The sequence below is a fragment of the Varanus komodoensis genome, unplaced genomic scaffold (genome assembly GCF_004798865.1).
Source record: "Varanus komodoensis strain SLA01 unplaced genomic scaffold, ASM479886v1 scaffold20_1, whole genome shotgun sequence".
NCBI classification, from domain to species: Eukaryota; Metazoa; Chordata; class Lepidosauria; order Squamata; family Varanidae; genus Varanus; species Varanus komodoensis.
Window position 1 is genome coordinate 9,275,486 of NW_025335587.1, and position 25,955 is coordinate 9,301,440.

Genomic DNA, 25,955 nt, shown 5'->3' on the forward strand with positions numbered 1-25,955 from the left:
GAGCAGCAGCAGCAGGATTTTCCTGGCTAACTCTGAGAGAACATGTCGGTTTGCCATGAGTTGAGAAAGACAGAAATTCAATACCCAACTGTTTTCTACATGCTCAGAGGCCAGGGCTGGCAGAGTCATCTATATGTATTTATTTCACAACCTCCTTCCTGAAGACATCCTGCACAGTTAAAACCACAATGCACACACTGTTGACCTGTCCTGACTTGGCAACTTGCATTTCTGCTTGTTTCTGAGATTCTTTTATAAAGTGCGAATTCTCCATTGTGCAAGCAGTGAATTCCACTGGTGCAACCCAATCAGCAGGAGTGCAGCATCACTCTGGGTACTACCCATAATTCTTTCATTAATGCTCATTATCGAATGAAGCCATTTTGGCTTTTTTGTAAAATAATCAAGCCCACCTTTTTTCATAAGCAAATGCAACTTTGTGATCAAGAAACTGCTAAGCATATGAGCTCTGTAGACTTACCTGATTTACTGTTGTGCCTACTGACCCCTGAAGCACCATCTGGAGCATCTTTGGATCTGCTGGATCTTGATGTGTTGCAAAAGCCAATTCTTGGGTCTTTTTCTGCATGTCTTCAATGGCAACTTCAATGGGTGTCAAAATTATCTAAAGAGACAAACACCCAGTAATACACAAGTGCTTAGGAAAACATTATGTATTTTCCTTTTCATTCTGGTCACAAGAAACTGCACTTAGGATGCAGTCCTCTATCCATTGACTAGGAGTAAGCTCTACTGAACCGAGTGAGAACAACTTTCTCATATGCATGCACAGGATTTCACTTTTAAGGCACCATCTAATGGGGCTGCTGCACTAAAGAAACTTGATATAATTAACAGAGCAGCCTATGCCAATAACATAAACTGGCATGGTGGATTGCCTGTAAAGTCTGTCCCAAGTGGAGTATTTATGCTATTAGCATTGTATTAGAATTTGCTTAGGGTAGCGCTATGTCAATTGCCTGAGCACAGCTGCCCCGTTGCATGCTGCCTTAAGGCTGCAATCCTAACCTCACTTGCTGGGAATAAGTATCACTGAACTTCATGGAACTTACTTCTGAGCAGGCAAAGCTAGGATTTCACTCTTAGTTTCCTGAATACAGAAAAGAAAGAATTCAGGTATTTCTCAGTTGCTGGATGTAGCGTATTACTAGGAAGCAATCGTATGGTTCCTGAACAGTATCTGAAAGTCCACGGGGTACTTTGGATTCCCAGATCTGAGGTTTTAGACAGTGCTTTGACTTTGTGGAAGGAAACTGCAATCCAACCCACCTCCCCCTTGCAGCCAGCATGGAAAGAATCATGCCAGTTGCCTCTCCAGGGTCAAAAACATGATATCAGAGAGGGGAAAGGGGTGTTTTGTGGTGTTGGGCAGGAAGGAGATTGGGGAGAACAGGATGAGTTACCCTCCCCCTCCAAAAGGCAAAAAGCCCATCTAGCAAATATGTAAAACAGAAGGACAGGAAGACCGATATTGCTCTCTTGTTCCTTTTACCCTGCACAGAATGATCATGAACCTCTGTGATCAGGTGCTTACATTCACAGAGGACTGCACCCTTAAAAAATTAAAGCAGAGTTTCCAGCCTGGTATTATGTGGACAGATTGCTGCCTAGTTTTCTCAGTGATCTCATTCTAGGACTCCTCTAATGTTCAAAGAGAGAAAAATCTGAGCACGATATACTAGGCTTTTGTAACAGAAAATGTGAACCTGAACTAAAACCTATCTGGGAAAAATGCAATGGCTTCAGAAACTAAATTTTAGGAAGTATAATTTAGCAGGTAGCAGACAATTCTTTTTCCACTGACTGACGAGACTCTTCTGTAGTACAAATGTCAAGTAATGCAATGTCCTGAATGAATGCCAAATACATAATATGTCATTCCATACAGGAGCAATGATAAAGCCAAGAATTTGATCTGTCGCATACAACTCTCAAATAAGCAGGTTGCTTACCTGTAACTGATGTTCTTCAAGTGGCCATCTGTGCAGTCACACATATGGGTTCTGCGCCTGCGCAGTGCCTTTGGCCAGAAGATTGACAGCTAATGGTTTTTGGCGGGAAGCTCCACTCCCCTCTCCCATGGCCTATAAAGAGCGGAGCGTCCGCCATTTTATTCAGTCTTTGACGACCGAACGTGCGCCCCCTTGTGGAAAAATTTTCAGTATGAGATAGGGGAAAAAAAAGGGATCGGTACCAAGAAAACTGGGAAACTTTTGGTACCGATGAATGTGTCCACTCACCGACACCGAGTGGGGCCAGCGGGTGGGTTGTGTGACTGCACAGATGGCCACTCAAAGAACATCAGTTACAGGTAAGCAACCTGCTTTTCTATGTCGTGGCCTCTGTGCATCACACATATGGGTAGATTAACAAGCTTACCATCAAAGGAGGAGGGAAGGTATCCTCATTGTAGGACGGAGGAGAGAACAGCTCTACCGAAGGAGCAGTCCCGTCGAGCCCAAACATCGAGATGGTAATGCTTGGAGAAAGTGCAGGGATTCGCCCAAGTAGCAGCTCGGCAGATGTCATCAATCGGAACTCCAGATGTGAATGCAGAAGACGTAGCGACAGCTCTAGTAGAATGGCCTCGGGGAACTGTAGGCAGTTCGAGCTTAGCTAACTGATAACACAAGATAATAGTGTGGACTATCCATTTAGAAAGTCTTTGTGGAGTGACTGGGTCACCCTGATCCCTAGTAGAATATTTGATGAATAGTTTGTTGGATCGTCGAATAGACTCTGTTCGCGATCGATAAAAGGCTAAACAACGTCGAACATTGAGGGAATGCAAGGATCTTTCTAAAGGATTCGACGGTGATGGAAAAAAGGCAGGCGGTACAATGTCTTGTCCTATATGGAAAGGCGTAGAGACTTTGGGCAAGAAAGATGGGTCGAGACGCAAAACGACCTTTTCTCTGTGGAAGTTTAGGTAAGGAGAGTCGATGCGAAGAGCGCAAAGTTCACTGGCCCTCCGGGCTGACGTGACAGCTACAAGGAATGCTTTTTTCCAAGAAACTAATCAGAGATCCACCTTTGCCAAAGGTTCAAAGGGAGACTTCGTAAGGGCCTGTAGAACTACAGAAAGGCTCCATGTGGGCATAACCGGCCTAACTGATGGATTAAGATTATACAGTCCTTTCATAAATCTCTTGAAGATAGGATGCGAAAATAGAGGTGATCCGTCAACTAAGCCACGGTGATAGGCTATTGCGGCCGTATACACTTTGATGGAAGACGGCTTCAGTCCGGAGTGATGCAATTCCAGGAGGAACTGAAGAATTTGTTCGATTGATGGGACGAGTGGGGAGAATGAACGAGACTCAGCGAAGGCGGAAATACATTTCCATTTTGCCATATATGACTTCCTTGTGGACGGCTTTATGGCAGAGTCTATAATATGCTGAATCTCGGGGTGCAACAACGTTGGGTTTGAATTGAACGTGGCCTGTCTCGATCCGGATGGTATGGAGAGACCATGGCCGTGAGGAGCACCCGAACGGTTGGATCCGAAAGTCGGAACGGAAATGGTCGAAATCGTCGTCGGTACCGACGGATTAGTAGAAGCTCTCGCGTTCGTTGCAGCCGAATACGTCGTCGGCCCCAATGGAACGTCATCGAATTCGCTACGCTGTCAGGTTCAATGAGGGCAAGTCTGGGTGACGAAGTGTGCCATCCATTTGCGTTATAAGGTATGGAAACGCTGGAAGATGAAGAAACTCCCCACGGGAGATGTTGAGCAGTTTCGCAAACCACACTTGGCATGGCCACCAAGGGGCAACTAGTATCCCCGATGCACGGTCGCTCACTATCTTTGCTACGACCTTCATCAAAAGAGGGATCAGAGGAAAAGCATAGAAGTTGATGTTGCCCCAAGGGATCATGAATGCGTCCCCTAGGGATGCTTGTTCAATTCCCGCTCTGGAACAGTAAGTCTCGCATACCCTGTTCTGTTGGGTAGCGAATAAGTCCACATCGGGGAACACCCAGCACCTGAACAGGTAGTTGCGCGTGCAAGGGTCCAGTTCCCACTCGTGAGAAGTGAAGATGTGCCTGCTGAGAAGATCCGTGTGCACATTGTCTGTGCCAGCCAGATGAACGGCCATCAGAGTGATGTGTCTCTGAATGCACCAGTCCCAAATTCTCATAGAAAGCCTGGCTAAGGTCGGTGACTTCGTCCCTCCCTGTTTGTTCAGATAAAAAACGGTCGCTATATTGTCCGAAGTTATCTGAACGATCTGATGATGAAGGAGGTCTTCGAAAGAACGAAGGGTCTTGAAGACTGCCAGTAGCTCCAGGAAGTTGATATGATTCATGGATTCTAGACGAGTCCACGTTCCCTGGGTAGACAGGCCAGAGCATATCGCTCCCCATCCTAGAAGAGACGCGTCGGTACCCAGAGTTATCGTAGGAGGTCGCGCCCTGAAGGGGACTCCCATCACTAGATTGGTCAGCTTCAGCCACCAGCATAGGGAGTGGAGCAGGGAAGACGGGATCCGAATCAGTTTCGATTGTGGGTCCCTTTGAGGATGATACACCTTGTTGAAGAATAGTTGTAATGGGCGAAGCTGAAGTCTGGCATGTGGAACTACGGCAACCGAGGAGGCCATATACCCCAGGACCCTCTGGATGGATCTCGCCGTAACCATTCCCTGTCGACGGATTCGATGGATATGGTGAGCAAGGGTCTGCTCCACCGAGGAAGGAAGGCTTTCTCCAATGTCGAATCCAAGTGGGCTCCAATGAAGGTGAGCATCTGTGTCGGGAGAAGAGAAGATTTCTCTGTATTAATACGCAGGCCCAAACTATCTAGTAAGGTACATGTTGAATGGATGGCATCCAAGAGTCCTTCTCTGGACTGCGAGACCAACAGCCAGTCATCGAGGTACGGGTAAATCTGTATATGCCCTGAAGGCGCAGGAAGGCACAGACAGGAGCCACACATTTGGTAAAAACTCTCGGGGCCGTAGCCAGTCCAAAGGGTAGAACTGTAAACTCATAAAGTTGATTTGCAATCGCAAAACAAAGGAAACGCCTGTAAATTGGATGAATTGAAATATGAAAGTAGGCGTCCTTCAAGTCCAGTGAGGCGAACCAATCCCCTCTCCTCAACAACGGCAAAATGTTTTGAAGGGTGGTCATACAGAATTTTTTCGGTACAATAAACTTATTCAAGTTCCGTAAATCCAAAATCGGACGTAGACCACCATCCTGCTTGGGAACCGTAAAGTATCTGGAATAGAATCCGTTAAGTCCGCCAGAAGGAAATACTTGGCGAATCGCTCCTTTTCGGAGAAGTTGGTGTATTTCGTCGAGAAGTACCGGTGAACATGAAGTAGACTGCATCGGACTCGATGGAGGAACGATATCGAATTCTATTTGATAGCCGTGTTGAATAATGGATAATACCCACCGGTCAGATGTGATGGACTCCCAAATGGGGAGTCAGCTCCGGAGCCGATCCCCAGATAAGAGAGGGGTGGGTATTTGAGGAGTATGAGGAGTGGTTCGCCAATCCCATCAGCGCTGCCTGCGATCGTCAAATCGGTGACAGCCCTGCTGGTATCTTTGTTGAGGTTGCTGACGGCGGCGTTGCTGTTGCTGTTGCTGCCTATGTTGAGGCTGTTGCCTGGGGTGATATTGCTGCCTGTAGGGCGGACGATTCCATGGCCACTTACATTTAGGCAGTGACTGACGCTCCATTCATCGGGCTGTCATCCGAGACTCATGGAGTTTCTTGAGCTTGTGGTCCGTCTTAGCGTGGAATAGCCCGGACCCATTGAAGGGCATTTCTTCGATGCGCCGTTTGGTCTCTTCAGGGAAATTGGCGCTCCGTAGCCACACATGTCTCCGAAGAGAGACGGCACCAACCGGTGCCCTCGAATTGGAGTCCACATGGTGCCTGGCTGTGGACAATTGCTGCACCGCCACGTGCATCGCCTCTTTGATGAGGATCTTGGCCAATTCGCCCTGTTGATCCGGGAGGGCCGAGACGACGTTGTTGAGATGCTGCATTATGAAATACTGGTATCTCGCCAACGTCACCTCGTAATTAGAGATACGCAGTCCCAAGCCTGAGGCTGCGTAAACCCTCCTGGCCAGTGCATCTACCTTGCGGCCCTCCTTGTCTCTCGGCACGGTATGACCCCTTGCCTCTCTTCCCTGGGAGGACTCCACCACAACCGAGTTCGGCTTGGGGTGTCGGAGGAGGAATGGAATGTCCTCCTCCCAAACCCGGTACATGGCTTCGTACCTCCGGGATGTAGGTTGAGGATGGGATGGCAAGTCCTAGGGCTGGGTCATCGCCTGCCGCAAGGTGGTAATCAGTGGCAGGACGATGGAGGTGGACTGCTCCCTGCGGAGGTCATATATTTTGTCCGTAGACGGCCCTGGCTGTTGGACGGCATCGACGTCCAAAGATTGGACAAGCCTGCCCATCAGCTCCACAAAGGACACATGTGACTCGTCCGGTGATGCGGGGCCCTGGGAGGTTACCGCGGCATCAGGAGAGGTCGAATCCAAATCAGAGTCATCGGAATCCGCGCTGTAATAAGGAGGAGCCAAAGAGGAAGACTCTGCTGGTGAGACAGAGCGGCTGCTATCATCCCGTGGTACCGGGGATGAGCGCCTTGGATCTGGATGCGGCGAGTGGTCACGAAGGTGAAATTGTGGTTGATCCCTTGGAGCGGGATAGTATCCGGTCGAGTATGGCTCGTCCCAAGGTGGATAGTAGGGACGATGCCAGTCCTCGACCCTCTCGGACCACTGCTCCCTAGAATGGCTTCTGCGGGTCCTAGGTGGGGTGTCAACCACATCTGCCTCCAGCGTAGCCGTGGGCATAGGGGTTGGTGACCTAGCCCTGGGGGGAGAGTCCTGGATCTCTCCATCTGAGATCGAACCCCGTTGGACAGCTGGCGGCGGTTCAACCAGGGGGTCAGCCACATGGCGAGGAGACCCTTGAGAGGTGACCCTCATGGCTGCCTGGATCGCCGGCTCGGGTGGTGTTGGCACGGTAGAAGGCGCTGGTACCGACGCTACTGTCGAACCTGAGGTACGGTGTCGGGGTCGATCCGGATCCTTAGCCTTCGGGGTCGACTTAGAAGGCTTCTCCTTCCTGGCCTTTTTGGCAGGTTTTACAGCCTCGGCATGCTTGCGCTTCTCCCTTTTTTTCTTAGGAGAAGCTGGTGGGGCCCTCAAAGCAGAGACACCTTCATCCGATGGACGGGAGGGCGGTACCACTGCAGCCGGGCCAGGCTTTGGAGCAGTGACCAATGGGTCAGACTGCATGAGAGCCCGATCCCACAGGAGTCTCCGGAGGCGGTTCTCCTGGTTTTTTCTGGCCTGTTTGGAGAAGGTCAGACAGTGGGAGCACCTGTCAGCTCTATGCCCCTCCCCCAAGCAGAGGAGGCATAGATCGTGCGGGTCGGACGGAGACATTTTCAACCCGCACTCCGCACACTTGCGGAAGGCCGCTCGCTGCACCATCACAGAAAGAACGAGAAGAGAAAAGGAGACAGTGCAGAGGGTAAGAATATATTTTTGGTTTTTTTTTTTTTAGAAGGAGAGATGGAACACTAGAATGATAGAAGAAACTAGAAATTACAAGAGTTTTAGGGATATAAAAACTGGGAATGAGAAGAAGGCAATAGCTACGAGGAAACGGTCAAGCGAAAGACGAAAGTGGCACGAGGCACAGCGAACGGCGGTCGCAAAGACTGAATAAAATGGCGGACACTCCGCTCTTTATAGGCCATGGGGGAGGGGAGCGGAGTTTCCCGCCAAAAACCATTAGCTGTCAATCTTCCGGCCAAAGGCACTGCGCAGGCGCCGAACCCATATGTGTGATGCACAGAGGCCACGACGAAGAACAACCTATTAATCAACCAATTGTGCAGTACATCTTGATCCGTAAAGCATTGATACTATACAGTATTATAATACATACAGAGATTCCCTGCTCTGGTCCTTCCACAAGCAGGTCTCTTTGATGAGTGGAATTCAAGGTAAAAAGACAGTGTAAAATACCAATATATTTTAACTTAAAGCTCTTCCTCCCATTCCAACTTTTCAGCTTTTAGGAATAGGAAAAAACCAGCAAACCAGCGAATGATTGCATAGTGAGGTGAAAGGGGAAAGATCACATGAAAAACCCTGAAGGATTAGACTGCTGGGCTGGAACTGGCCTACATATGTGAGGCTCAACACCCCTGCTCCACATGTACCATGTGCCATTTTTTGAATGTCACTGCTCCAGAGTCTCTTTCGATATAGAACATCATAGAAATACTGTAAATACACATATGCATATATATACATGGAGCTCCACAACAGCAGAGGGGTAGCATGTTCTCTGAAGGTTATCTGCATAGCATCTGGGGAGGGCCTATTGCCATTCCTTCACCAAACTGTTGTAGCACTGCCAGCTGAATACAAGAACTGGGAATGTAACCCCAGTTCAGGGTAAGCAGGGGAACATATTTTGACCTTCCCTGTTTTCTCTTCGTGTTGCCTTCCCCTTTGTTGTTGTTAGTTTCAAAGTCGTGACTGACCCATCACGATCTCATTCCTTCCCCTTAGTCGGAACTTAAATTTCAAATTCCTCAGGGCAAGGTTCTATCTTTGTGATCACATTGCTCTGGAAGTGCCCTGAACATTGATGTTCATAAGAACAGTAGCGATCATCACGACTTTTTGACCACTGAAGCAAAGGTTCCTTTGGTTACTCAATAAGGTTACACCTTTGAATAATCTGCTAGCTGAAACTGTGCATTGAACTATTATTTCCTCCTCTACTTCCTCTCTTTTATATTTACCATGACAGATATAGTGGACTCACCTCTTCCTTATGAATGACATTTATCCTGGTTTTGATGTAAGGGAAAGCATGTGACGTTGTTAAGATTGTCTTCCTCTTGAACTGCTCGTGAAGCTCACCATGAGCTCTGCCATCTAGCGTGAAGGGTGTACAGTACATGAATCGTCGCAAATTGTAGTTCTTGTCAAAGTAAGTTATCCTGTCCTTCATTTCATATGTGTCAAAGTAGGGCTCCACATAGGTTATTTGTATATAGGCCTAATGAAAAAAGTGGACTCACAGGAATATGGCATACACACATAACCAGACAACTAATAACAACTAGTAACAGTAACAACAACAACGTATCACTCACTACTAGACAAAGCTGGGAGTGCACTGATGGAGAGAACCAGCTTGCCTCCACTCCATCCTCACACTCTCAGCTTGTTTCTCAGATCTCCATCTTGTCTACATCACCCAAGAGTGATATGGCCAAGAGAGCACTTGACCCTCTTTGCTTTGTGTACTAGAGTCATGCTGGCCCCTGTGTTGTCTCCAAGCACCTCGTTTTTCTCCCAAAAGTCCCACTTAGGTGTCCTCCTGTGCCTCCCTCAGTTTCTTGAGAATGACCCAGGTGGCAGCTTCTGTGCCCAACCCACTTCTGAAAGCCTAATGGGTACCACCACCTCCTTTACTACTGTGGCCTCAGAATGTCAGCTAGCAATTTCACTTTTAGGTTTAATCTGGTGCTACGAACCCTACTACCTCTTCATCTGACATGATTCTGACAGATCATAATGGAAAGATGTACAAGATCCCACTCTTTCTCCAGCTTCCAGAGTTCCTCTTTCAGAAACACTGTTGTGCACCTGCCTTCGGCTTGCTGCTGTCATCTCATCTCTCTTTATTTGAGGTATCAGATACCTTGCAGTTTGTTTGTTATTTCACCTTATTAATAAAACCTCCTTTCTGGAAAAAGCTCTAGCTTTGCCCCAGTTATTCCCACCTGTGTACTCTATTAGGACACTCTGCCATCTAAACAGAAGTTCATAATTCTACCAGCATAGTGCTCCTGTGCATTTTGTAAAACAAGATGGTGGAAGGCTAGGTTAGTTGAATGCCCTTTTCATGTCACTTCTGTTCCAAAGACAGCCCAGCTCCTAGCTGTATTCTATGGAGTTCATTGTAAACACAGGATATATTCCCCTATTTTAGCTAGTATACATTTGTGATGTGGAGCCAGTTGCAATATTGTAAAACACAAGTTGCCCCACCCTGAAAATAATTTTAAGAAATGGTACAATAATGTATTAATCTCTAAAAGATGCCTGTCTGAAAGCAGCTATCTATATCAAGATCCAAGGACTGGTATAGATAACAAGTTCAGAGAAGATCCTATCTAGCAAGGAGTGGGGCTAGCACCATCCTATTCACTTGTTTATTCCCTGGGAGAAGGAGATATGGCGGTGATGTACAAGCCAGAAACAGGCCATTGCTCATATGAGATACAGAAAAGTTTAGCCAAAGAGGGTCTCAAGATACAGTTTCAACCTGAGATTATTGGTGTCTTACCTTGTTGGCATCTAATTTACATTTGTCAACAGGATTGGAGTCCTTAATAACCTCAACAACATCTTCACCAAACCTTTCTCCATAAAACCCCTGTAAACAATTAACAATAAATATAACATAGAATCAGAACTCAAAGATTTGGAATGAAAGACTAGCACAAGAAATTAGTGAATTCACATGAAAATTCAGCTTCAAGTTCTGCCAGAAACAGCAACAGTGATTTGGTGAAATGAGAACTAATTTTCAGTCACAGTCCCTCTACCAAAAAGGGGCAACATTAGGAACCATGTCTAGAAGCCTATTTTGCCCATTAATTCCTCCTCTCATTGTCATCTTATATTCTAACCGATAAAAGTACCCAGTTTGCAGCAGAACAGAATCTACAAGGCTACACAACCTATATGCTACTAGAAATCTCAGTTCTCCAACTGTCAACTCTTGTGTGGCCAAAACACAACACACAGGAGGGAGATATCAGCAGGGTTAAGAGAATTACAAGGTTTGTACAACAACACCTTTAGGGAAAAAAATACTGGGGACAGGAAGGAAACTTCAAAACAACGAGGCCTCAGCATTCTCAGTAGCAATGGAATGCTAAGCATTGAGCAGGGGTGAATCAAAAATGAGGAGAGAATGGAATGGAGTGTCTAGAAAAATGGCATGGCAGGTGGGAGCACTAAACAGGTGCACTCCATCCTAAAACATCTAGTTGCAAATCCCACTTGTCTCACCCTGAAGCACATGGTTTTGTAAAACTGTCAAGTCTTGTTCCTTGGTTTTGTAAAACTGTCAGGACCAGGGTCTGACATACCCTGCAAGTGTCTGCAGAACAAGGAATGCCTTTGCAGGTGCTTGCTGGGAAAACCTGAGAGGCAATTATGCCATGCAGCTGCAGCCCTGGAAACAAGATTAAAGTCTGCTCTGCACAACTGCTCCTTGACACAGCAACGTGAGTTGTCTCTGTGATTCTCTTGTGCTCTGCTCCTCTGCATCACTATGGCTTGAACCTTGTTCCCATTTGTCACTGCTTGTTTCAGTGTGTTCCTGCCCTGCTCCTCGTTCCAGTTGGTCCTCACAGTGCTCCAGCATGCTCTTGTCTGTCCCTATGGCCTCCTTGCTCCACCTTGACCACCTTTATGTGACTGCTCCTGGCATTTGACAACTGGACTGTTTCTGGGCTGTGCTCTCTCTCTCTCGTTCTGTATTGGACTGCCTGCTGCCTTGTTTCTGAACCCAGACCATTGACCATGCTGCCAGTCGTACCCAGCCTCGCAGCAGTGCCCTGGTGACCCAGAATAGGATTGCCATGTTTGCTACTTCCCCTACATCCCATGCCAACCTCAGGAAAAGTGGTTTTTGACAACCCTGCAATGGCATCCCCATATTACAGAAGGAGCATATCTGTTTCCTAGTAGGAAGAGTAATTTGAAATGAACCTGGCAGTAATACAAGTTGCATCCTGTCAAATCCAGCAAATATGCCATTTATTCAATTTCCAGGAGGGAAAAAAATCAATACAGCATCAGCAGTGTAGAAATTCAACAGGAAGGGCAACATCCCGAGATGAAAGATTAAGACAAAATATTGAAAACAGAATTAAGAATCACTTAAAATGAAGGGCAGTAATAACCTGCTTGGTTAGACACAAAATGTGCATTAAGACATAAAACATGGAAGCCCATGTTTATTCAAGGTCCCATGTATATGTTCAGATTCTACATCTGCAAAGCAATGGCAAATTTAGCAAACATGGAATTTTGCACCCTGAATATCCCAGTTTTTACTACAACAGCTAAAAATAAGGGTTTATCCTTAACAATATGAAGAATGGATTGTATGTATGTAGGAAATACCTGGTGAATGGTCAATAAAGCCAAATCAGGAATCCCAGCAATTTAGGTTATTTTTAATGGCAGGGAATAGTTTGGCCTTGAGGGATCTTCTTTCCATACACACTAAGTGTAGTCAGATGGGCTGCTTTGCCTTTCTTGCAACACACATGGTTACATGATGTATGTCAGGACTGCAGCTATGTGAACAAAGAGACAACTCCAATGCCTTGAACGTGAGGGAATGGTGAGAGTGAGCTTGCCCTTTTAGATACTCCCCGTAAGCTCATGCAACTGTAGGGCCAATAATTTAGCTTTTCTATGGGAATCTCACCTCTAATCGATGAGAAATTTCAGCCAGTTTTGTTATTGCAGGTTCCTTGTAAACAAATTCCTGCTCATCCAGGTCTCCAAATTTAGTCCCGTAAAAACCAACACGGAAGTATGTGCCAAACATCCGCTTACCATCCTAGGTACATCAAGAGAAACAGTATTTTAATACAAGGATTCACTCCCATATTGTAATTATGGTTAAATTCCCTCTTTAAAACATAACGCCATGCAAGAATAAACAAACTAATCAGAAGGACTGAAGGTAAAACAAACTACAGAGCTGAATTTTTTTTTTTAAATCCCCTCAAAATTAGATCATACATTTACAAGTTTATGGTGCAGCTAGTTCCAATCACGCAATGGGATAAAATCCAGTGGCTCAGCTCTGCATAGGAATAACAGAACAACTTTTGACCTATAGAATGCAATACTGGCGATGGCTTAGGTGGCAACCTTTCAAACAGAATGCTTCTTTACTGAGTGGTGGTGTTGTTAAGGTTTAACACAGGCTACCTTTGCATGACTTTGGATTTTGACCAAGCAAAATGTTTGTATCATGGAGATTTGTGTCACTCCCAAATTATTAAAAAGTCTTGCTGGGTCAGCTGTTCACTTACATGCTACGGATTTGCAGGGCTGAGGCCTAAGCACTGGAATGGGCTTTGTCTATCCCAGATGGTTGTAGAGAAAATGCATGTAGAATAGTTGCCATTAGCTGTGGCACATAGATTACATTTGAACTGGGTGTCAGGAGATCTGGGTTCCAGTCCCATTCAGCATGTTTATCAGATGACTTTGGGTCTAAACTAGCTTACAAGGTTGTTGTGGGAATAAAATGAAGAAGTACAGAATTACATAAACCACCTAGCAGAGAAAAAAGGTAAGATATAAATATAATATAGTATAATTATATAAATGCCTTTTAGGAAATGTTTTTGTCATTTGTGATAATGGGCTAAGCCATGGCTGGAAGGCTACAGAAGTTGACTTGGCTGAAAGGAAGTTTCCTCCCCATAACATAGTGCCACAGTGTCACCTCAAGCCTGCATGTGATTTCTTCTCTATGCGAGCAGAGTCTAGAATTAAGAGTACCATGGCAAATATGCAGTTGTTCTTATCATTTCATTCTCTAGCTGGTGTGAAAGCAAGCTGGGTGACTTAAGTAGCATGACCATCAAATGCTACTAAAGCCACAATTCCAAAGCTCAGTTTCTGCATCCAGCCATAAAATGTTGATACCACTGGGTTATCTGGCTATTTACAATGGGAAGATTTTCAGAGCCAGCACTAGAAAGGAGAATTGTATCATATCACCCCCCATGCAGTGGTATGGATTATTCTGGTGTTTTTCCTCCATGTTCATCCATCTTTTCTGTTATGGGGCACATACAATTCCTCTCCCACATTTGTTTATGACCGGACAGAGTTGAGGTACAGAGTAATATGCTGGATACCCACTAACTTCCTTCTCTATTATGGAACTGATTTCACAAGTGGGTTGTATCTAATGTTAGTCTGACTCAAAGTAGACCCACTGAAATGAATAGGACTTAATTTACATTAACACTTGATAAAAGCTAGTGATACATAAGTACGTCGCAACAGTAGTGAGTGCATCATTTCCAGGGCCAACCACAGCTGTAAACTCTCCTTTGGGGCATCCTGCATTTCCTTTATTGGGTTCCTGGAAGTTTCTCTCATTTGGACTAGTGGTACACTGTGGTCAGTTAACACACCCAACACACATGCCAATAAAATGGGAAAACACATTTTTGTGGAAGACAAAATATCGCTGAAAGAATACAACAAATGGTTTAAAAGGAAAACCCCACACTAGCAGCTCCCCTTTCCAAATCACATATAAGAGTTCACACTGCATGCACAAGTATAGCGAAGAAAACAACTCCAAATGTTCACCTTTACTCTCAAGGCATTGTTATGCTGTAGTACTCAGTGCATCCCCTCTTTCTTTGTTAAATTTTATCAGTTGGACTTTGCATCCCATCCTATCCTGATACTTCTGGACTAGTAATGTTTCAGAAGATGATAGTGTTTAACAAATGAACTATAGAAGACTTATTTTTAAAGAAATGTTAAATAAGGCTTTCCATTTTGCATCAGAACAGAAAGAGTGGGCAGTGATTGTGCAGAATCTTCAGGTGTTTTTCTGGTGCAGATGGAAGAGGTGGTGGGGTGGAATTTTTCTCCAGTCCTCTGTTGTTGCTGTAGCTCCTAATGCCACCTTAAAACTCTGGAGTGCCCCAAACCTCTGAAACAGTATGGAAGATTGCACTGGGAATTACAGGGAAAGGGAGAAAATTACTACCTTCTTTCCTTCCCCCAGATGAAAGCATGCACAGGATGCCAGTTCCCTCTGTAAATGGAAGAAGCCTTTCTTTTTGTGGAAGTAAATACCTAGATTGAATCCAGTATCCCAATGTTGTTGGTAAGAGGAATTTGGGGATTGTGCCCATTTCTCCCAAAATTCAGCATTCCATCTGACTAGTTCAGACTCTGAATGTGAACTGGAAGAAGAAATGAGGTCAGAATTCTTAGTTGAAATGCCAAGGGCAAAGAACTTCTAGATGAACAAAACCACTGGTGGGAACAAGATCACCTCTGGTTTAGGGGGAGACACCAGAAAACAGGGAGTGTTAGATGGGTAGGGTTGCAACTTGATCAGTCCAGTTGTTTGATGTCAGGTTAAGAGAGTTAGCCAATTAACTCACATCCAGCATTCCCATCCTTTGGCCCACAAGCAGCATGAACCTTCCTGAAGGTGGAGCAAACTCCATTTGATGGGGAGGGGAAGAAGGGAATTCAGTTTGGAATCAACTTCTATCATGGACAGAACACAATTTGCAGGTTCATTAACTTGATAGATGTTTCTTGCTAATGACCTTTATATTACCCTCTTTGTATCACAAAGCCAGTCCTGGATGCTTTAACATAACGAAAGAATGTAGCTAGAAGCCTCTGTTTTCAATCTGCTGGGAAGCAAAATGTGAGAGGTTGCAGATGGGGAGACCACCTCATGACAATCTTCATCTTCATTCATAGTGAAGATGAAGACACATACACACCTAGGTCAAACCATTTAGGATCTTATAATTCAGAATCAGTTTCTCAGACTGTTCCTGAAATATTAAAAAGTCAGTGCAAAAGCAGAAGCCCCAGTAACACTTTCTGATTAGAAATCAAGCTTCTTCATTGATTATCTTCTTTCTCTTCATCAGGCAGGCATTATAATCTCAAAGCAAATGTTTAAGAAACATATAGAATGTATTACCATTCTCACAATTTGGGAATGTGGAAACGTGTTAAGCTAATTTATATGCCAATATAAAAGGATGGAGCTTCTTGCTAAATTGAATTGGTACTAAGCACCTTTGGATTCTTAAGAGCCCCCAATACATGCAACATTACAATAATTACAGAGGTTTCTTCCTACTAGGTCAGGGGTATGCTGACTGGGGTTTATGCGAGATACAATTCGAAACCTCTGGAGGGCACCAGGTTGCCTTCTTGTGTTCTATGTCATAGGGCCAATTAACCAGCACCAGCCCAGTCTTTTCTGGGCTCAGTTCCAGTTATCTTGCCTAAATCTATTAGGTTGTGGCAGATTCTCAAGGGTACTTAATTCAGTGGGGAGGTACCACAGTTAGGGAGAAACTTTCCTCTTCAGAAAGTCATGAACAAAGAAAGGCAGGGTCGAACAAAGAGAGGCAGCAACAGAAAACTAACATCAGAGTTACATTATTGTTATTTTGCCTTACTGGGCAGCTCTGGTTAAGTATCACTGCATTATTTTCCATATATGTATAGAAAATATCATTGGTCCACTGAAAAAGATCAAATTTTGGTCAAAATGTGTTGGTTTGTTTTGTAGATGTTTATTCTAGAGATGTATCAAAAGTGGTTTCTTTTAATTTGTGGCTCTATTAATTTGCTGTATGAATTCATAAAGTGTGAAATCATGTTATTACTCATCCTGACATGACAGTTCATCCATAGTCTATTGCCATTCTCCAGGACCATAAAAGAGAAATCTTGTGTACATGCCATGTTGTCCAATAACATCATATAGCCATCATGCGCAAAGGAGTACGGATCTCAGATAATAGTTTATTATTGAGGCCATGAGCAAATTCTCTGTATTGCACCCACATCAGAAACTGGAAAATGTCCATGAATTAGTCCAAATGAGCCTAGAAGAGCTACATGTCCACCTCTGAGATTAAGCAAAAAAATAGGAAACTGAAGACAGGTCAGGATTATCAGTTCTAGCTGATGGTTTCTTAAGAAAATGGCAAAGGACTATAGAGGATGCTTCCATCTTGCTTTCATGGAAGAGAAGCATGGACAATGGGTTAGACCCAATTTACCTGTATTAGTCCAAGTTGCAAATGTTTCATTTTTCCAAGCATATTCTCTGTGTCAGTGAAAGAAATCAAGTGATTTATATAAATTAACAAAGGTTGATCCTTAAAGACCTCTCAATTTAACCAAGCTAGTGGTCTCTCAAGTCATGCCTGATATGATTAAATATATGACTCACAGAAAAACTGTGTACCAGATCAGAGCATGGAAGTAGCTTGCTGGATACAATGTAAAGCAAACAAAAGGCAAGAAGGCAAAAATAGCTGGGTAGCCATTTCCTGCCTGCTTGAGCTAATGCAATAGTGGATAAATTTCAACAGTGGGTTTGATCCAATGGTGCAATTGGAATCCATGTCATGGGTTGGGGGACCCTCTTGAGCAGATATGAGACTTGTGCTGAAGGCTGCTGGGGAGAAGACAGGAGAGGACAGGAAGACCCCTTCCATTGTGGACAACTGAGGTAATAATATAAGTGATAATTATTATTAAATATTTAGCTGATATGTTAGCACCACTGATGGTCTTTTACCAAATAAAACAGTATATAAATGCATACATAATTATCTCTTTTACACTGTTGTGAATTATAGGTGTCATTCAGTGGGGAGCACAATAGAGCCTGAATGGAAGACAACCAGATAAAGCCAGGGTTTCTGTGGAGAGGAAAAGGAGAAAGAAATGCTGAAATCCATTCCTTTAGCTACAGCAAGGGCACAGATGTCCAGTATATCAACCAACAGGCTGGCCAAGCTCAATACTTAAACCCTGTCTCTTTCATACACACAAATCCAGTAATCCACTATCATTTCCACTGACAACAGAGAAGTACTTAAAAGCCAATCATGGACACTTTGCACATGATGTTTGTCCTACAGTAATACTGTTTGCATGTAAAAAAAAAGGCATGTATACCGGTCATGGATGGAAAACATACATGCTTCCTTTGCTACATGCAGTGAGAATCACCACTGGTTCTCATCATACATAAATACAGCAAAGTGAACACATGTATGAATAATTCACCCACAATGGCATGTGCACATAACTACTTTTCAGACATGGATTGTGAAATTATTGTCCATGTAGCAAAAATGTTAAGTATGGAATATTCTTTAAAGTGAAAATGAACTTGACAAAGCTGAGTGAACAACAGGCAATTTTATAGCTAATATTGCATGCCTCCTCCATAGGCTGGTCACAAAAGGTATCTTCCAACTCATCCATCTAAATAGGAACTCGCTATAAGTTGGTTGCTCTACAAACACTAGTGTTAGACAACTGCTCTCCTGAAGATTCCTCCAAAGCACTTCCTTATAAGCCCCTAGGACTATCCTTGTTCCACATGCGACAAGTTTCTGTCTGATTTTTTTTTATAATTAGTAGAGGTACATCACACTCAGCCTGCTGGCCTTCTACTGCCTTAAGCAACATAACCTGCCATTCACTCTATCTATGCTCAATAATATTAGAAGCAATGAAGGACATGTTTGCTGCTATATGTTCTATATGACAAAGAGTTTCAAAGAGCCATCCTTCCAAGCATTTGCAATGGTCACCTAAGACATGTTCTTTCCAATTAGCTCCCAATTTGAGGGGTGGGGTGGAGGGAAGGGATGGGAATGCATCCATGAATCAATGCCTAGGAAGATTTTAGGGGAATGTCGACCCAAAGCATGCTGGAATGTGTGCAACACATGAACCAAGTTCCATTAACAACAGGCAGAAAAGGGGGAGGCAATAACATCATATGGTATCATGTTATTGCTCAGTGTGTGTTCTAAACACATGAAAGCTCTACAGTTTTGACCAAAGATTTCATAGAAATTAAACATTTTCTTTCAAGCGAATCAAACAAATTACTACTCCATGGTCTTTGTTTCTGAGAGGTGCTAAAATGCAGTTATGAGAAAGGAGTTATTATAAAGCATTATAAAGCATTTAAATCTATTATTTTGAGAAAAATAATAGTTCCTTGGGAGGCAAAGAGAATGAAGGTGAACGCTGTAGAGTCATTATAGAACTGGCAGAGCGGGTATAAACAGCCATCATGACTTATGAAGGGTTCATAATATGTTGTTATGCATGGTAAATACCTGCTGGGTATAAAGTTTTAAGAGGTTCCTTCTGCACATGAACCAAAAGCTTTGCCAGCCGGATTTACTTAGCCAAAAGTAACAGAAATGACTGCTGCACATGGCACTGTTTTTTCAACAGGGTGGTGCAACTATGGTGTAGGAGAACTTCTCATAATTTTGGATAGAGAGCAACAATGACAAGTTCTTTGTTCTAGTAATGTATCATTCCTAGTCAAACCAGCGTTTCAGTTCCTAACTTCAGAGCTGAAAGAAACAGAAGGGCCAGAGAAGCCAACCCTGTGTGCCCTAAGGAAGCACCACCCATCCACCAGCATTTGGTAGACCAGCTGACGGAATTTACTTGGTAGGTTCCTCCATACAAGCCCAGCTGAGATGACTTTGTATAGCATTCGTAAATTCCTGAGCTAGCATAAGTCTTTGGTAACATGGAAATATTGGGGGATGCCATGGTGTTAAAAAAAATCACCAACAACTTAGTAAGAACTTACCACAACAGACAACAGTAAAAGTGGGGAAGAGGATCAGCAACCAGGGCAATAGAGGAGAAAACAGAAAGTATTTTAATTAGGGAAAATCCAAAACAAATAAGCAGCATTTGGCAGCAAATAAACAAAACAAAAAGTACTTTAAAAAACAGGAACTGGATCAGAAGCATGCAATGGGTATAAAAGGCCATACAAGGGAAAGTGTCCAGCAAGACGAAACTTAAAGTGCAAAGCAGTGGACAAGAACATAAACCATGGGTGTGTTTTACCATGCAATAAAACATGACTGATGTTAAAATTGTAACTGATTATAGGATATACTTCAGGGGTCGATTTAGCATCACACAGTTTGATCAGAAAAGATGCTCACAGGCTGTGATACCATTAACTGGGTAACTTAACAGCCACTAATTGGGGATGATTCAAAAGGTATCCTTGTATCATGGTTTGCCTCTTGTGATGTGGCCTGTGCCAATTTTAACACCACCTGGGAAGCACTTTCTTTTTGGGAGGGGGCATTTGGTGTGGATAGATGCAGCCCAGCTGTATGGACGCCATTTTAACCAAAAAGTTGACTGAATGGAGAGGTGCCTACATATTTTGGGTCTGTTGTGGCAACTACACCAATAATAATATGCTTTAAGGTTAAAGTGGGCAGATTAAAAGGCTACATTTGCTTGGAAAAGTTATAGAAATAAGCAGTCAAGTACTTTATTTGTGGCTATAATTAATGCATCTCAACTATCACTTCTTACCAGGACAGACAAACATTTGTTAACTGTTAATCCTGGCTTGTAGCATACTAACCATGCAACTAACTAAAAAGATGGCTGGCATGCTATGTATGTCCTGGGACCACATGTTTGACAGGCCTAGTAGAGGCATATGTGTACCAACATGCCAATCCCAGGTGGTACAGACCTGTGTGTTGGACCCCTAAGGCTCTCACTGCAGTGGGAGGGCCATGTTCCTGAATTGTTGTAAACTGCCCAAAGTTCTCCAGCTATTGGGCAACACAGAAATGGAAATAATAAAAAAGGCAGGTTGCTTACCTGTAACTGTTGTTCTTTAAGTGGTCATCTGTGCATTCACACATTATGGGTGCTGCGCCTGCACAGTGCCTGTTGCTGGGAAGATTTAATAGCCTTAAAGGTTTTTGGCGGAAACTCTGTGCCCTCCCCCCACCCATAGTATAAATGGACAGAGTGCCTGCCCTTTTCCCAGTCAGCTGAAGATCGTCTGTTCACCCCCAAGTAGAGACAGCCAGTATTGAATCTGGCTCATAAAGAGGAAAGAAGAAACATATATCTACATGTACATTCACATAAATGTGTGTGTGTGTAAATAAATAAATAAAAATATAAATATATTTTTTATACCCAGCCACCAGCACCGAGTGGAGCCATGGGCACGTTGTGTGAATGCATGGATGACCACTCAAAGAACGACAGAAGAGGAGACTCTGAGGGGATCTGTTGGCAACATATAGGTACGTGAGGGAGTGTCACATGGAGGTGGGTAGAAACCTGTTCTCCCCTGCAGAGGAAGGCAGGACGTGCTCCAATGGAGCGAAGCTCAGGGAACCAAGGTTCAATTTGGATTCCAGGAAGTATTTCCTGACAGTTGGGACCCCAAGGGTATGGAATGGGCTTCCACAGGATGTAGTTGAGGCCCCACTGGTGAGGGTGTTCAAGGAAAGGCTAGACATGGGAGGCATGTCATGAGCGGGGCTGCCTGGAGCTGGGGGTCAGACTAGGTGGCCTGGGAGGCCCCTTCTGGCTTGCTCTGTTTCTATGTTTCTTCATCGTGGTATCCATGCATCATACATTATGGGTGATTAGTAAGTTTACCACACCCGGAGGCGGGACGGTGTTGTCAGCAGAGAACTGTGGAGAAGATGGCGCAGCCAAAGGAGCAGTCCTGTCTGGCCTTGACGTCCAAGCAGGAGTGCTTCGTGAAAGTGCATGGAGTAAACCATGTGGTCACTTTGCAGATATTTTGCAAGGGGATGCCAGCAGAGAGGGCAGAAGAAGCAGCAACAGCCCTTCTGGAGTGTCCCTTTGGAGTAATGGGTAAGTCCAGTTTTGAAAGGTGATAAGCCAGTTCAATCATCTCAACAATCCATTTTGAGAGTCTCTGAGTGCTGACAGGAGCTTCCTTGTTGTGTTTCAAGTATCTGATGAAAAGCTGTTTGGTTTTCCTAAATGACTTGGTTTGGGATTGATAGAAGGCTAAACAGCGCCGGACATCCAGGCTATGTAGGGAACACTTGATTAGGGCTGGTAGCACAATGTCTTGGTTAAGGTGAAAAGGAGTCGCAACCTTGGGCAGGAAGCTTGGAGCAGTGCTTAGAATCACTTTCTCCTTGTGGAAGTTTAGGTATGGAGAGTCGACATGAAAGGCACACAGTTCACTGGCTCTTCTGGCCAAAGTAATCGCTACTAAAAAAGCTGTTTTCCAAGTGAGAAGGTGGAGATCCGTGGTAGCTAGTAGTTAAAATGGAGACTTTGTGACAGCCTGTAGGATGACAGAGAGGATCCACGTCGGAACTACCGATTGGGTCGGTGGTTGAAAATTTTGTAGTCCATGTAGGAATCAATGTACAAGGTAATGCGAAAAAACAGACAGACCTCCAATGCATCCTCAATGATGTGAGACAGCTGCAATATACACCTTAATGGAGGAAGGTTTAAGACCCCCATGGTGTAGCAGGAGAAGAAATTGTAGGACGTTCGTGATGGTAGCAGATTGAGGTAGAAAATGGTTAGCAGCAGCAAAGGAGGTGAAGCGCTTCCATTTGGCATTATAGGAGCATTGTGTGGTCAGTCGTAGTGCAGACTGGAGAATGAACTTTATAACAGGATGAAAGCTGGTCAGATCTGAGGAAGATGTCGGTGCCGATATCGATACCAAAGGCAATATTGGTCTGGAAAGCTCTGATGCTGTAGATACAGCTATAAAAGAAGCAGACATAGATCCTGAAAAAGGTACATGTATCGAATCCGAAGAAAGTATCGGTATTGATGCAGGAGAAAGAGTCAATGAACAAGCCAGGCAGTGAGATTCAGAGAATGTAGGTCCGGATGTTGTATGACACCATGTTCCTGAGTGAGAAGATGAGGAACCTGAGGTAAGTGAAGAAAATTGTTATGTGAAAGTTGGAGAGGAGTGGGGAACCACAACATATAGGGCCACCAAGGGGTGATGAGAATTCTGTGAGTGTTGTATTGTCGGATATTGGCTTTGGTTCTTGTTATTAACGGCAACAGTGGGAACACATAGAAGAATTTGTTCTCCCATGGAACCATGAGCACATCCCCAATCAAATTTGGACCGATGCCCGCTTGGAAGCAGTATGTCCTGCAGACGGAGTTGTTGTGAGTTGCAAACAAGTCTATGTGCAGTGAAAAAGGTGTAGACAGACTTGTAGATCTAGCTCCCACTTGTGCATTGTCAATACGTTTCTGCTGAGGGAGTTGGCTTCCTCATTGTCGGTGCCTGCTAGATGGACAGCTTGAGGAGTAATCCTGTGGGTGATGCACCAGTACCACATGCGAAGGGCAAGATGTGCCAACAGTACCAATCTCGTACCACCCTGTTTGTTTATGTAGAACATGGTGACAATGTTGTCCGATGCTACCTAGACCATGTGGTTATGAAGGAAGGTATGGAAGGAACATAGCGCTTTGAAGACCACCAGCAATTCCAGGTAGTTGATGTACCTGGTGGTCTCGTGTCCATTCCAGGTGCCTTGGGTCTGAAGAGCTGTGTAGTGGGCACCCCAGCCAGTCAGGGAAGCATTGGTATAAAGGGTTACTGTTGGTTACGGTGCACGGAATGGAACTCCGCGGGGGATTGGCATTGACAGACCACCAGGACAAGGTCTGGATGACCAAGTGCAGAGGTTGTAGTATTTGGTTGGGTCGATCATGGTCCAGGTGGAAATTGCGACTGAACCAGAGATGCAAAGGTCTCATTTACATTCTTGCATTTGGCACCACCGAAACTGTGGATGCCATATGACCGAGCGCTTGTATTGAGTGTGCAGGGATGGTCCATTGGGTGGTGATCTGTTGGATGGAAGAAATCAGTCTTTCCTGTCAATCCCAAGGAAGGAAGGCTCGTGTGTGTACAGAGTCCAGACATGCTCCACTGAAATTGATGACCTGAACAAGGCATGATTTTTTAGTATTAATACAGAGGCCAATATGATCAAGTAGGGAATAGGTAGTCTTGATGGAGACAAAAAGGTCATCCCTGGGGGAAGACAATAATCCAATCATCTAGGTATGGATAGATGTGGATGTCCTGATGTTGGAGATGGGCACAAATGTGTGCCATACACTTGATGATTACTCTTGGAGCGGTAGTGAGCCTGAAGGGGAGCACATTATATTCAAAGACGTTGGCACTGACAGTGAACTGAAGGAGGTACCTGTGAGTAGGATGGATGATGTGGAAGTAAGCATCTTTCAAGTCCAGGGATATGAACCAATCCTCTTTCCTGAGCAACGGAAGTATATTCTGGAGCATGGTCGTTCTGATTTTGTTTGTTTTAATATATTTATTGACCCCATGCAAGTCTAAAATGGGGTGTAGTCCACCGTCTTGTATCGGTACTGTAAAGTAACTGGAGTAGAACCTGAGCAGTCCATTGGAACAATTAAGTTTACGAATTGCTCCCTTATGAAGCAGCTTGGTGACTTCTTCCAGGAGAGCTGGAGAGGCTGCGGAATGGGCCAGAAGGTGGCACAGTCTCAAACTCAATTTTATATCTGTGCTCTATGATAGTGAGAATCCACCTATCAGATGTGATGGACTCCCAGATGGGGATCTGGCTTTGCAGCTGGTCCCCAAAAGGGAAAGGGGAAGGAGGATTGGAGGAATGAGGAATGGTTCGCGCATCCCATCAGCATTGATGCTTATCTGTCTCTGGATGGCCCCTGGGTTGCTGATATCAAGGCGCATTTTGCCTTTGATCCCACTGTCTTTAGCCATATTGTGGACGTCCAGTTGAGTATGGTTGATGGTAGGGCTGGTACAGGTATTGAGATCTGTTCCATGGCCACTTACATCTTTGTTGGGAAGGAGTTTCCATGAGACGTGTGGTGAGACGAGCTTTCTGGATGTTCTCAAACTTGTCATCTGTCTTCACACTGAACAATCTGGAGCCATCAAATGGCATGTTCTCAACATGCTCCTGTGGCAAATTGCAGGATCTCAGTCAGGTGTGGCGACGAAGTGTGACGGCACCGATGAGAGCTCAGGAGTCGCAAATGACACGACGTCTCGCCGTGTTGAGCTGTTATCTGGAAAGCTACATTGCCTCCCTGATGAAAATACAGGCCAGCTCCCTTTGCTGGTCTGGGAGGAATGCAGCGAGGGACTTGATCTTCTGCCATACAAAAAAAATGATAGTGCGCCATGGTGGCCTCGTAGTTGGGGATCCTAAGATTGAGTCCCTTTGTGGCATAGATGCAGCAAGACATCATGTCGATCTTTCTGCCCTCCTTATCAGCCAGAGTTGAACGTTCTTTGTTCTGTCTTCCCTAGGAGGATTTAATCACTATCAAACTCGGCTGAGGGAGTTTGACGAGGAACAGAATGTCTTGCTCCCAAACTTTGTACATCCTCTCTAGACACCTGGAGGTGGAATGTGGGTGGTTCGGAAGCTGCCAAGTATCAGTCATTGCCTAAGAGTGGTGATGAAAGGCAGAGCGATGGACGATGAGTCCTCTTTACATACAATGTTGTAAATGTTGTCCTGGTTGGGATCTATTCACTGCTGCACATCTATCTTCAGCAATTTGGTCATCCAGGAGAGCAGCTCAGAGAAGGTGCCCTGGGAGTTACCCAGAGATCCAGGACCTTGGGCAGAAATGACCATGTCAGGAGATGTGGAGGCTTGCTTAGAATCCTCCAAGTCCAAATCCAAGTTGGAAGGAGGACTGGATGAATACCTGTCAAAAGACGTTGGTGGATGGGTGAGAGCTGCAGCAGAAGTTGACTGGGTGTCCCTTGACACTGAGGGGTGGAATGATGGGGATGCATTGGTGGTCATGGGTAGTATCCATATGGGCGATGGAAATCCCACAGATAAGGCCGGTCAAAGCGGTCAGGACCAAATTCTCCAGTACTGGCAGAGGAACCCAGTACTGTGAAGGTTGTGGAGCAGAAGGCTGGGGTGGTAAGAGGAACGACGGGCATTGGGGTGCCCTCGGAGATCTCTTTGAGCCGTGAGCATAGCTGTTGGCGATCTCGCAGGCGGATGTTTTGTTCCCAGCTAGGGAGAAGATTCATGGATTTCTCCATCAGAGATCAAACTTCGCTAAAGGATCAGGACTGGAGTGCGGCAAAGTTGTAATCTATGGGGGTGATGATGGAGGTGTCATCTGCGTAATGGACTGGTGGGTTGGTGTTTCAGCCAGGGCTGAGATCAGGACTG

At 44.8% G+C, this 25,955-nt stretch overlaps 1 protein-coding gene across 5 annotated transcripts in view; it reads right to left on the reverse strand.

Moving 5' to 3' along the window:
- Positions 1-25,955, reverse strand: part of DOCK7 (dedicator of cytokinesis 7) — a 175,265-nt gene that overhangs the window by 3,107 nt on the left and 146,203 nt on the right. For 3 of the 5 annotated variants that reach the window (XM_044430507.1, XM_044430504.1, XM_044430503.1), the window contains 4 exons: positions 12,551-12,676; positions 10,388-10,477; positions 8,855-9,091; positions 482-625 (listed from right to left, as the gene is read on the reverse strand). In XM_044430507.1, the coding sequence (XP_044286442.1) occupies positions 482-625; positions 8,855-9,091; positions 10,388-10,477; positions 12,551-12,676 (597 nt within the window). Of the gene's footprint in view, positions 1-481; positions 626-8,854; positions 9,092-10,387; positions 10,478-12,550; positions 12,686-25,955 lie in introns of all 5 variants that reach the window. The other 2 variants (XM_044430508.1, XM_044430506.1) reach the window with 1 other exon arrangement.